General features: G+C 53.3%; 1 protein-coding gene across 1 annotated transcript; it reads left to right on the top strand.

Moving 5' to 3' along the window:
• The first annotated feature begins 585 nt into the window (after positions 1 to 585).
• Positions 586 to 3932, top strand: ORM1 (orosomucoid 1). Its single transcript, XM_059142833.1, has 6 exons — positions 586 to 740; positions 1165 to 1307; positions 1533 to 1603; positions 2377 to 2484; positions 2633 to 2736; positions 3730 to 3932. The coding sequence occupies exons 1-6, from the start codon at positions 627 to 629 to the stop codon at positions 3805 to 3807; spliced, it is 618 nt and encodes a 205-aa protein (XP_058998816.1). The 5' UTR covers positions 586 to 626; the 3' UTR covers positions 3808 to 3932.
• The last annotated feature ends 9122 nt before the right edge of the window (positions 3933 to 13054 follow it).

Genomic DNA, 13054 nt, shown 5'->3' with positions numbered 1-13054 from the left:
CTTCTCCTTCTCCCTCTGCCCCTCCCACCTGCTCAGGCTTTCACTCTATCTCAAATAAAACAATCTTTAAAACAAAACAAAACAGGGACACCTGGGTGGCTCAGTTGGTTAAGCCTCTGCCTTCGACTCAGGTCATGATCTCAGGGTCCTGGGATTGAGACCCACATCAGGTTCTCTGCTTGGTGGGGAGCCTTCTCCTCTCTGCCTACTTGTGATCTCTCTCCCTGTGTCAAATAAATAAATACAATCTTAAAACAAACAAACAAACAACAAAAAAAAAAAACAAAAGGAAAAAACCTCTTCGCTTGCTTAGAGGTCCCTCTACTGAAATCTACACATTTAATGATATGATACCACTCCAGCCCACACTCGCCTTGGCTTTGAACAGCCTGACCTTGGGGCCCCTGTAGCCCTTCAGGTCAGGGTTCTGAATTAGACCAAGGCTTGGAGGCTTTAGCTACAGTGGGCTTTGGGGGAGGGAGGGAAGGATTTGTGCAAAGCATTTCACAAGAGTTCATGGATTGTGTCACCATGGGGCTCTAGGGCTCCTCCCACAGCTCATTATAAAATCACTGTACCCTCCAGCCAGCAGTTCTGCTGGACTCCAGGAGTCTCTCCATCTAGGCATGGCGCTGTCCTGGGTCCTTGCTGCCCTGAGCCTCCTTCCTCTGCTGCATGCCCAGAGCCCAGTGTGTGCCAACCTCACAGCAGCGCCCATCACCAACGCCACCCTGGACCAGGTGCGTCCCTTGGCCCCCGAGCGCCAGGGGCAGCTGCCTCCTTCCCTGGGCTCCCCTTCTCCCGCTGGCTTGTGGTCACGCCCCCCCCTCCCCCCGTCTGATTCTGCCCTCTTCTGCTGCCCTCTTCTCTCCTGGGTCCTGGGGTGACCTTCTGACCAGGCTCTGGATGCCTTCTTCTGCTTCCTAACTCAGAAGCCTCATGGCAAGTTCCCTCAGAGGGGACATCCTGTCCTGGCCCTGGAGGGCCATCCAGTGTCTGGGGAGGTTCCTGACCCTCAGAGTGAGCTCCTGCATGTGCCCTCCTCGCCTGGGGCCCCAGTCTCCCTGCGTGTAAAAAGGAGGGGGACATCTCTGTACCTGGCTGGCTGGCAGGCAGGGGCATTCGGCTCCCAGCCTCTGTCATCAGCTCTTGGCTTCTCCCCAGATCTCTGGCAAGTGGTTTTATCTCGCCTCGGCCTTCCACAACCCAGAGTTCAACCAGTCAGCGAGAACAATCCATGCGGCCTTCTTCTATTTCACTCCCAACCCTACGGACGACACAATACTGCTCGGAGAGTACCTAACCATGTAAGACCCCCACATGCTAGCTTGCCCCCAGCCCCAGCTTCTGCTCCTAGCTGCTGGGAAACCTCGAGCAAGTCCCTCCTTCCTCCTGACCTCAGCCTTTTCATCCGTGGATGGGGAGGGCGGTTTACTCGGTCCCAACTCTTGCCCTTGATGATAGCGACCGGTGCCTGTCCACTTCTTCTCAATGATCCTCCTCTTTGTTATCCTTCTTCTGTCTGGCTGTAGTGGGAACAAGTGCATCTATAACTCCAGCTATCTGAAGGTCCAGAGGGAAAATGGGACCCTGTCCAAATACGGTGAGGACCAGCCCTCAGGCGGGAGGACGGGGTGTGTCATGGGGACCTGTGAATGGACCAGGCAAAAGGGTCAGTGCTGGGGCAAAGCCACGAAGAATCCAGGACAGGCCCTCTTCCTACATTTCTAACGTCCCAGGGTCTCCATGTTCAAATAACAAGTAATAACCATCCCCAGACTTGAGCTCTATGTGTCAGGCACTGTTTGAAGTACTTTTACTAGAATTAACCCACAAACAATCATAGGAGGACCTGACAGCAATCAGCCGAGGAAACAGAGAAACAGAGAGGACAAGTTGTTTCCCTGACGTCACACAGCCTGTAATTAGAACTAGAATTCAAACCGAGGGCTGGCTGCAGGCCTGCCTCTCTCCACTACTCTTTCCCCTTTGGGACCTGAGGGTGGCAGTCTGTGTCAGGTAGGGAGTGACCCCACTTCTGTCCCCACCATCACCCTGGAGAGGGCACATAGTAGGAGCATACAAATGCTGGTGGGATTAAACCAACAGCCCTGGGCAGCCCTGAGGTTCCTGCCTGTGCCTCACTTTTCTCATCTGTAAAATGGGGAGAAAGGCCCTGACAGCCACAGTCGGCACGAGGCTCCTACAATTCCATATCTCTTTGCAAGGCCCGGCACACAGAGGGAGTGAAGGTCGTTGGCCCAGGTGAACTCCCAGCCTTCACTGACTGCTGGGGTTCAAGGAACACTCATGGTCCGTCACCTGTGATCAGACCCATTGTGCTATGTGGTCTCACCCAGAGGTTTTCTTCTCCAGAGTCCGGCAAAGAAGTGTTTGCCGATCTCCTGCTCACCAAGAATCCTAAGATCTTCATGCTTGGCTTCTCCCTGAAGGATGAGCAGAACAAGGGACTGTCCTTCTATGGTAAGCACCCTTCCAATGTCCACCCCAACCAGACCTCACCCAGCAGACCACCTGTCCCTGTGGCTGGGCCCCCAGAACCCCCCGCCCTCCCCTGAGCCCCAGCTAGGCCCCCGGCATGCTCACCCAGCCCCCTTGTTCCCTCCTGCAGCTGACAAGGCAGAAGTGACTGAGGAACAAATGAGAGTTTTCCATGAAGCCATCACGTGCTTCGGCATGCGGAAGTCGGAGATCAATTACACTGATGCGAAAAAGGTGAGCGCAATGCAGACTAGGCTATGCCCGCCCTCGGAGCCCTCCTGCCTGGGGGCAGCCCCAGAGGCCCGGATAGGGAGACCAGCCGCCCAAGGCTGCATAGTGAGGCAGGATGTCCTACTTGTAAGCACCTGCCTCCCTGCAGGGACAGCTGAGCTCCCCAGAGGCCCAAAGGTTGAGGGCCCAGGAGGGAAAGTCCCTGGGAAACAGGGAGGACAGAAAGGGAGGAGGAACAGTGGGAATAAGGGCGGCAGTGGGAACGCGACGGGGAAACACACAAGGGTGATTATCGCTTACACCTGCCGGCCACAGCCCAGACATCAGACACCTGTGGATGGGCAATTGCTATGGTGGCTTTTAGCCACCCCCAAATGCCCGAAGTCCATGACCACCACGCTGATTTCTGCTATAACTGAGAATTACCTGTGTAATCATCTCCTTAATACTTGCCATCCAACCCCTGTTTGGGGAGAGGCTTTCCTTGGTTGTGTCCTATAAGGCAATCTCTAAAATCACAGAGCTGCTGAGTGGGCTATACTTTTTCAGATATGCAGGAAATACTTTTATTATTATCAAAGTAAAAAAGTCACCGTTGGCCACCTGAGGCCATCTCTCCTGCCCACCAGCGGCCTAAAGCTCCTCCAGTCCCCACTCCTGGCAGCTGCAGGAAAGGACTGGGCACAGCACCAACTGGCCCTGGTGTGCCGCCTGCCTTTCCCATCCACTGGCTGGGGGACCACAGACAGGATGCAAGGCCCCCTGAACCTCGGTTATATCATGTGCTCAGGAATCCAGATCGGTCCAGGGGCTTGGTGAATCCTCAGTACACAGCAGCGGTTTGTAAAGCCTCTCTGGAGTGCAAGAAGCTGAGGCTCAGAGCTGGACCGTGCCTCGCCCCGGGTCCCTGAGCTGACGCCCCAGTCCGGAGCTCATCCACCCTTGCCCTCACAAGAGCCCCTCATATCACCGGGCTCCCCTCTCACTGTCTTCCAGGATCTGTGTGGGCCGCTGGAGAAGCAGCACAAGGAAGAAAGGCAGAAGGAAAAGGAGGAACACACGGCGTTGGACTAGGACCCTGCGGACCGTGGGGCCCATCCTCAGCCCTAGGCCCACCCCTTTTGTACATGATGTTTTTGTCTCAGGTGCATTAATAAAGCTTCTGCCTGTGAAACAGGAGGCAGGGGCTCGTTTGCTCATGTTGTCATTCATTCATTCATTCATTCATTCATGGGTGTTGAAGCCCGCCCTGAGCTGAGCCCTGGCTGATCAGGGCATAAGGCCCAGCCCTTTGTGGGAAGAGCCCCCGCTGTCATATGCACATGGCTGGGGGGATGATGGGCACAGAATGTTGTGGGAACCCAGCACGGGAGGTTCCTTCTGCAATGAAGTCTGGGAAGGCTTCCTGGAAGGGGCATCTGAACCAGCCCAGAAAGATTTGGAGGTTTGAACACCTGCTCTTCCAGCTGCAAGCCAAGGATCTGGGAGGATGTTTGGCAAACGCCAAGGCAGAGCGCCCCGGTAGGAGTTCAGGTAAATGAGGGTGGGGCGGCGGGTGGAGGACTGCAGCAGGTGGTACCAGGCGTGCGGGACCGCGCATCAGACCTCACCGTGGCCATCTGGAGAGGCAAGTCGGGAGGGGGCCGGCCTGGAGGCAGACTCTGGCACAGGCTGCTGTGAGCATCCTGGCAAGAGGAGGGTGCCTGGGCAGAGGCAGGACGGGAAGGGGCAGCGGCCTCGGGGCCAAGGGCAGAACGGCTGTGTGTCTCCAGAGTGTCCTTGGGGTGCCCATCTGATGCCCACAAGGATACACCTAGTGGGGAGGTTGGTCCCTAAAAACCAACCATCTTACAAATACGTTCGGAGCCCTGGAGACGGGACCACGTTGGAGGCAGGCCCACTTGGAGGCACAAAGAATACTGAGCCCCTGACACTGGGAGTCCAGCAAGGAAGGTCGGCTTCCTCACATGTCCAACAGCCCTGTGAGTTACTGGCACGGGTGGGAAGATGTACCACCTGGGTGGGGGGGGGGGCGGCAGAAAAGCTGGGGCCACATTGTTCATACAATTCTGTGCATGAGTGGCCTAAGCTATCCAGAGGGACGGGACCATAACTGTGGCACCTGACACCCGTTCCCTTCGCTTCTGGGCCATCGCACTCTCAATAGCGCGGCTGCACAGACCCACACCTGCCACATCCTTTGGTCAAAGCAAGAGCCACAAATGCCTGGGGCACTTAGTCGGGGGACACTGCCCTGGGTCCCTACTGCCACCCCCTCGGCTCCCCCTTCCCACCTTCATCTCCCTGCAAAGCCTCTTGACACCCAGGTTGGGGGACCCGGAGGCTCAGAACCTACCAGAAATCTTCTCTTCTCAGCTAATTGTCATTTTCAACTCCACTGAGAAGGACCCACTGAAAAATGAAATAGAAACAGGCCTCGGTGGGCAGAGAGCAGCGAGTATGGTGGTCAGCCACAATGACTGGTCGGGGTTGGGGGGGGCTGGAGAAAAAATGAAGGGAGGATGCAGCTGGGGTCGGCGAGAAGCTCTGGGAGCGTAGGAAGGAAGTGCAGTACCAGAGAAAACAGACTTCGGAGTCAGTCATTGCGAGATGGTGCAGGCAAGCCTCTGGGACCTCAGTATCTCATCTAGGAAGGGGGCACATGGTCCGGGGGGCTGGCATGTGCCCTGTGTGAGCCTGCCATGCCGAACACTAAGCTCAAGGATCAGTATCTACTGGGTACTCAGGAAAGCATGGCTGGTGTCGCTGTCTGCTACTAGGCAGAGCACTGGAAAGAGAGTCCATGCTCCTGCTTTGGCAGACACCAATGTGCTGTGCATCTCCTACCAGCTCTGACCTCAGTAAGGAGGGGCTTGGCCTGGCAGCCTCTAGTCAAAACGCCCAAGGTCCTAACCGAGGCTGCAGGGAAAGGCTGGAGAAACAAAAACCCCCAAAGGAAGGCAGGCAGAGTGTGGAAATGGGCACTCAACAGATCCCCGCAGGAAAGGTTCGGCTTATCTTCGAGTCTTACACCCCACAAACTTGAGTCAAGAAACCACACGTCGAGAACACACACCACAGATGTGGGCAACTTTGGGAATTTTTTCTTTTTTTCTTTTCAAAAAAGATCAAAATGCATTCTTCTTTATTTGCCCTCATGACGAAAACAGATACGTATTATTAGCCAGAGCTTGATGGTGCAGGACCAGGAGACCCCAAAGATCGCATCTGGGCAGAAGGTGGCCTCAGTCCCAGCACTTCCTATAGGGGCCGGACCCCTGGAAAGTTTCCTTTCCAGACCACCGGGCCAACACCCCTTGAACAGCAGAGACACCCAGCAGGCAGGGCCTGAGCTAGAAGGACACTTCTCAGGAGGGGGATGTGCGGCCTTCAGCAGTGACTCCAGCCGACCCCCTGCCCGGGGGCAGCAGCAGCCCACCCGCCAGCCTGCCCCTGCCAGCTGGTTCTGGGTCTCCAAAAGTCAGAAGAGGCAGGAGCCCCGCAGGCTTTGGGTCTGGCACAGGTCGGCAGACAGGGAGCCGTTCATGTGCTTGGTGGTGGAGTGGATGCCCTCGGCGGCCTGCATGGCTTCTGCGAGCACCGTGTTGAGCTCCTCCAGGTCCTCCAGGTCCAGCTGGAAGGAGCGTTGCTGCCCCCGGCTGCTTGGGAGGGGGTCGAGGGGAACCAGTCAGCAGGGGCTGCGTGGGCTAAGGAAGCCACCCCAACGTGGGCTCCACAGTGACAGGGCTCTCTGAGAAGCAGGGGGTCCAAGGTCACCCAATGCCAAGTGCACAGCAGAGCTTTCCCCAGGCTGCTCTGGCTCTAGGCAAGACACTTCCCACATCTGCGTCTGACCTCTTCAAGTCAAAGGTTCCAGAGAAGGGTCTTGCCTCCCTCCCTGGCCTGGCCTGAAGCCAGTGTCACCCCAGGGGGAACCAAGTGCCCCCAGAGCAGAATCATAGGCAGAAGGCCCTCTAGCCCCACTGCATCTCCCACACTCACCTGAGGCCCCAGGGGTCTGTGGGGCTTCGGCAGGGCCCGACCACCGCAGCACAGACTGGGGTTGTGGGATGGTGAAGGACAAGACCTTGGTCCCCTGGGGCACCGTCCCTGTGTGGATGCTGTGGCTGGGCTGGGGCGGGTCCGAGTACAGGTTCACCTGTCCGGGAGGGGAGGCATGAGCAGAGCCAAGTCAGGGTTGGGGCAAACTCCTCAACAGGCCTCCCTTCACTCATACCATCACTTAGGCACTCAACAAACGTGCCTTGTAATAATTACTGCTACCTTTAGTGGAGCCCTACCTTTAGTGGGGGCCAAACCCGGGGCCAAGGACTTACAGGCCCTTCCTTCCTCTGTTCACGGCAGTCCTGAAGGGGAGGCCGGGCAGGGACTATCCTCTCCATTTTACAGAAGAGGAAACTGAGACTCTGGTTAACTCACTCAAAATCTCTAGCTGGAAATCCTTGGGCTGAGACTACAACCCTGCCATGACCCTAAAGACTCTGGTTTCCCAGATTAATCAGTTTTACTAATATTTGTTAGCATAATTTACAATGTAACTGCAATTATAATTAATATGGTATTTCACATTTAGCAAGTATATTATAAGTATATATAATTAATAAAAACGTTTTTAATCATAAGTATCCCATTGATAATAATGACAATTGATGACTGAATGAGTGAGTAATCCAACACGTGCACGAGCTCCTCTCTCAGCCGTAGCAGGTCTCCGTCATCTGAGGGTGGATTTCACATGGTCAACAGCCCAGTGGGTGAGGGAGAAGTCTAGAATCGGGCTGATGGCCAAGCAGGTCTGTGTGAAGCACAAGATCTGAGGAGACCCAGGAACGGATGGTGGGCCAGTGCAGGACTGGGCAGCTACGGTCTGTTTTGGTGAATTACGTTCTAGCGGACACAGCTGTGCTTGCTTATGTGTCATCTAGGGTCTTTCATGCTACCAGAGTGGCTGTGAGTCACTACACAGAGACTGTATGGCCCCCAGAGCTGAAAATATTCACCTGTGGGCTTTTCCCCTGGCCACTCTGAGTCCTACAACAGGCGGTTTAACAGACTTCTCTTTGCGCAGAGTGACTGCTCAATAACCAGAAGCCACTACCCTCATATTCGTCATCACCATTATGATTGCTGTTCCCATCATTACACATCACCATCACCACCACAACCTTCCTCACCATCAGCATCATCACCACCATCATTACCATCAGCATCACCAACGCCATCATCACTATTTTCACCACCATCACCATCACCACCATCATCACCATCATCACCACTACCATCATCATCAATATCATCACCACCATTATCATCATCACAATCATCATCATCACCATCAACATCATCATCACCGTCATCACCACCACAATCACTATCATTATCACCATCACCACCATCACCATCACCATCATAATCACCATTATCATCATCACCATCACCATCATCACCACTATCACCATCACAGTAATCATCATCACCACCATGATCTTCATCACCACCATCACCACCACCATCACCACCATCACCACCATCATGATCATCACCACCATTATCATCCACATCATCATCATCATCACCCTCATCACCATCATCATTACCATCAGCATCACCAATACCATCATCACTATTGTCACCACCATCACCATCACCACCATCATCACCAATGTCATCACCATCATCACCACCCACCATCACCATCACCATCATCATCACCCACCATCACCATCACCAGCATCACCACCATCATCAGCATCAGCATCACCACCAGCATTATCACCATCATAACTATCATCACTACTATGACTGTCATTATCACCATCACCACAATCACCACCACCATCACCATCATCACCAACAGCACCACCACCACCATCATTCTTTCCATTATCATCACAATTGTCATTTATGGGGCCACCATGGAGGCAGGTCCCTGGAAACGCTCTTCCCCTGTGGTGCCTCAGTGCCTCCCAGTTGGTCAGGCAGCTTATCTTACTGCTCCCTGCTGCCCCAGGGTCAGGATGGGCAGTTTAGGGTACACGCCTGATACAAGGAGCTCCCTAGCCCCCAGGCAAGCAGCCTCTCCCTGCTTAAGCTGCTCTTCACGACCTGGTTGTGGCACAAAAACCTACTCCAAAGTGAGGGACAATGGTCCAGTGCAACCTGGCCCCCACTGCCTCCCCCCCCTTCAGACCCAGCTGATGAGAACAAAGCTGGACTTTAATATTCTTCTCTGCCATCTGCTCAGACCCACCTGTGGGGCTTTCCCATAGCACCCCTTTCCTCCCAGGGTGACCCGAATCTGGGGAAGGCCCAGCTCCCTACCCTGCCCCTCCCCCACCCTGCCCTGGCAGCCGCTATGGTTCCCAGTCTCCCGTTGCACAACTGAGTGTCAGGAAACAGCCAGAGTAGACTTCCCAGTGGGGCCATCCTGTGTTTGCTCTGTCCACAATGAATCAAGCCACTGCCGTGGACAGTCACTTTCCACCAATGACCAGCTGCCCCGTGCTGGGAAAAGGTCAGAGGAGCAGGCAAGAAAGGGAGAGGCTGGCAGGTGGATTCCAGTCCTTGCTTCCTGACCGGGACGTGGTCTTGGGTGGGTCATTCCTTCTCTCTGGGCCTCAGTTTCTCCCTCTGCACAATGGGGGTGCTAAGCCCTTCCTTGCTTGCTACCACAGTCCAAGCTATTGTTCTGTAATAGCAGGGTGAATCGTCTGACATGGAATGGTATTCAACCGCTCTGTAAAGAAGCAGTTTCCTGTAGTTCAACCCCATACGTAGCACCTTTCCAAATAATCACAGCTATGGGGTCTTGCATGCTTACTGTGAGCAGGATCTCTGTTGGGTGTGATATGTTTTCATCATATTTCCTGCCAAACTTCTCTTGGCATTGGGCCTGGGCCAGTTGGAAGGGCCCGCAGGGAGGGGTGTCCAGACGCTTGTCCCACAGAGGTACTACGGCATCCCTGAGGTGTAGGAAGATGGAGAAAATGGTACTGCATCGGGTGGGGGTGGTGCTGGTTGCACTTGAAGGAGCTACTTGGAGAGCCTCTTGAGAGAAGACGGAGACCTCCAGGGGCACCTGAGTGACAGCGAGAACGCCTCCTTCCTTCTGAGTGGCGCTCCATTTACTCGCTGCAAGAGAAAACATTCATTTCTCTCTACGCTACTCAGCACATACAGGGCTACGGAGTGTGATTCAAGGATAGGGCACAAGAGGGAAGAGTTGTTGGCCTGGGGCCTGACCAGCATCGGTTGTGAAGAAGGAGGTTTAGGGCTATGGGTCACTCTCGTGACAGTACCGGGCACCAGATCCCCAGTGACAGGCGGGCTTCTCTGTTACTTAATAAACTTTGTGTGTGTGCATGGACATGTGCATGGATGTGTGTATGAGTGTGTGCACGTGGTGTGCATGGATGTGTGTGTGTGTGTTCACGTGTGCGTGCGTGTGTGGTATGGGACATCCTCTAAAGCTCTAAGCAGAAGCCCCATGGCCCAGGGTAACGAGGGCACTCTCCATGTAACAGTCAGCTCCCGCTGAGAGAAGCAGTGTCTCCAGTCCGTCCCTGGTCGCATCATCTCACACCGGGACTGAAGGAGCAGGAGGCTGGCTGAGGACAAAACTGGGACAGCACCAGGCTCCTCTCCCAAGCCAGTCCCCAACCCTGACACCCCAATCTTCCCCGCCCAGAGGGACCTTTCTTTTTCTTTTCTTTTTTTCTTTTTTTAAAAGATTTTATTTATTTATTTGACAGAGAGCAATCACAAGTAGGCGGAGAGGCAGGCAGAGAGAGAGAGAGAGAGAGGGAGAGAGAGAGAGAGAGAAGCAGGCTCCTTTCTGAGCAGAGAGCCCGATGCGGGACTCAATCCCAGGACCCTGAGATCATGACCTGAACTGAAGGCAGCGGCTTAGCCCACTGAGCCACCCAGGCGCCCCCAGAGAGAACTTTCTAAACAGCAAATCGACTACTTGTCTCCCACCTCACTTAAAACCTTCCCTTTCTCCTGATCCCTGCGGGGTCCAGGGCAGACTCCCCAGCCTGGCTCCTGTGCCCTGCAGGCTTGGTTCCCACCAACCTCTCTAGCATCAGCCCCGTCACTCCCACGCCATCCCACTGCCGGCCACTCGGACCCCAGTTCCTCCACATGCCCCACGCTCTCTGCCCTCCACTCTTCCCCGCCGACGAATACCGCTCCTTTTCTCAAGACTCAAATTAGGGCAATGCCCATCCAAAACACCAAGTGAGCTGGCAAAAAAAAAAAAAAAAAAAAAAGAGCAAAGAGAAGAGGAAATCCCACTTCTGACAAGGATGTGGAGGAAGGGACTCATCTGTGTCGCCAAACTGGCACCACATTAGACAGTGTTCGTGTTTTTGATTTGTCATGTGTTTTGTCATCTCTCTTTGGGGAGAGAGGTTTTTTTGTTTTGTTTTGTTTTTTGTTTTTTAAATCAGCTTAATTGAGGTGTAATTGGCATACAATAAAACGCACACATTTTAGGTTCAGGGTTCAGTGAGTTTTCACAAATGTGCATTATGCGCGTAACCAACCCTGCGGTGGAAATGGTGCATTCGGCCACGGACCTCAGAAAGTGCTCTTCCAACCTCTGGCCCTCAGACTGCCCTCCTTGCCCGAGGCAACCACCGGTCTGATTTCTGCCATTCTAGATCCATTTGGCGGGTTCGAGAACATTCTGTACCTGGAACCAAACAGTATGTGCTTGATTAATCTGGCTCTTTTTGTTCAGCAGAATGTTTTGGAGATTCACAGCTGTTGTCTCATATGTTAGTAGTTGGTTCCTTTTGATTGCTACATAGTATTCCCTGTATGAAACTGTTACGATGTGTCTTTCCATTTTCCTGATGACTGGCATTTGAACTGTTTCTAGTTCTTGGCTATTTTGAATAACAGAATAACATCGTAGTCTTGTCCGTGACATGTTTTTCTCTCTCTTGAATGGTAGGGCATGATAGAAAGGGATTCGGTCACTTTCTGACTCGTGGCATTCCAAGGAAACATCACCATATGAAATGCTAGAGGCAATTCTCCCTCTATAAAGCTGGAAAAAAATAAAATGCTACGGATATAAAGAGAGGGCACCATTAAGTACAGGGAACCTAGGAAGAGCACGACAGGGGTGTGCGTCCATTAAAATTATAACCACTGACTACACGGAAACCTGGAAAATGACTCAAAATATATGAAATGAACAGGGATACAAAACTATACCATAACATAAGAAGGCTTTGGGGAAGTATTCGTTCATAGGGCTAAAGCTGTGACCCGGTCAGGCAGAAACACTCATGGACTGTGGATGCACACATCTGGGGTGCTGGGCACTGTCGGGGCCTGGGACCTCCTGGTGACGACAGAGGCCACCTTCCTGTTCCACAGCAGGGGGTGGAGACCACATGTGCATCATTTCTTGTTTTAGGTGTTGGGAGCTAGTTCAGTTAACACCACATTTACCGGAAATAGATGTGTAACTTGGACACCTCCTCCTTGTAGAAGGATCCCTGCCTCTGAGGCTGGGTTGACAGCCCCCCTCCCCCAGTGGACTTTTGTTCCCCCACGGTTGTTACCACACTCAGCTGGAATGGAATCAGTGGTTTGCCTTCATGCCCTCACACCTGCCCCAGAGCCCTTCCCCATCACCCACCCGAACCCCACCTAGCCTGGGAAGTGTCTGAATCACTTTCAGCATTTGGTTTGTGGCTGGCTTTCACTCTGGATGCTCAGTGAGGCACAAATTGGGTAAAAAACCTAAGAGCTTTTAAAACAAGACAAAACAGGGCCAACTGAGTGTCTCAGTCAGTAAAGCGTCTGCTTTGGGCTCAGGTCGTGATCTCAGGGTCCTGGGATGGAGCCCCATATCAGGCTCCCTGCTCAGCAGAGAGCCTGCTTCTCCCTCTCCCTCTGCCCCTCCCACCTGCTATGGCTCTTTTGCTCTATCTCAAATAAATAAGCAATCTTTAAAACAAAAGAAAACTAAATGAAAAAACAAAACAAAACAAAAGAAGACCTCTTAGCTTGCTTAGAGGTCCCTCTATGAAATCTACACGTTTAATGATACTACTCCAGTCCACACCCGCCTTGGCTTTGAACAGCCTGACCTTGGGGCCCCTGTAACCCTTCAGGTCAGGGTTCTGAATTAGACCAAGGCTTGGAGGCTTTAGCTACAGTGGGCTTTGGGGGAGGGAGGGAAGGATTTGTGCAAAGCATTTCACAAGAGTTCATGGATTGTGTCACCATGGGGCTCTAGGGCTCCTCCCACAGCTCATTATAAAATCACTGTACCCTCCAG

This window comes from Mustela lutreola, chromosome 12, assembly GCF_030435805.1.
Source record: "Mustela lutreola isolate mMusLut2 chromosome 12, mMusLut2.pri, whole genome shotgun sequence".
In the NCBI taxonomy this organism is placed as follows: domain Eukaryota; kingdom Metazoa; phylum Chordata; class Mammalia; order Carnivora; family Mustelidae; genus Mustela; species Mustela lutreola.
The sequence above is the reverse complement of the archived record's forward strand: the minus strand, read 5'-3'. Positions and strand labels throughout refer to the sequence as shown.

What these genes read in the sequence shown, in the direction of transcription:
- ORM1 (XM_059142833.1), top strand. Translation starts at nt 627, where the DNA reads ATGGCGCTGTCCTGGGTCCTTGCTGCCCTGAGCCTCCTTCCTCTGCTG. An exon ending in CAAGGGACTGTCCTTCTATG is followed by an intron (nt 2,485 to 2,632) that starts GTAAGCACCCTT and finishes TCCCTCCTGCAG; the next exon opens with CTGACAAGGCAGAAGTGACT. An exon ending in ATTACACTGATGCGAAAAAG is followed by an intron (nt 2,737 to 3,729) that starts GTGAGCGCAATG and finishes ACTGTCTTCCAG; the next exon opens with GATCTGTGTGGGCCGCTGGA.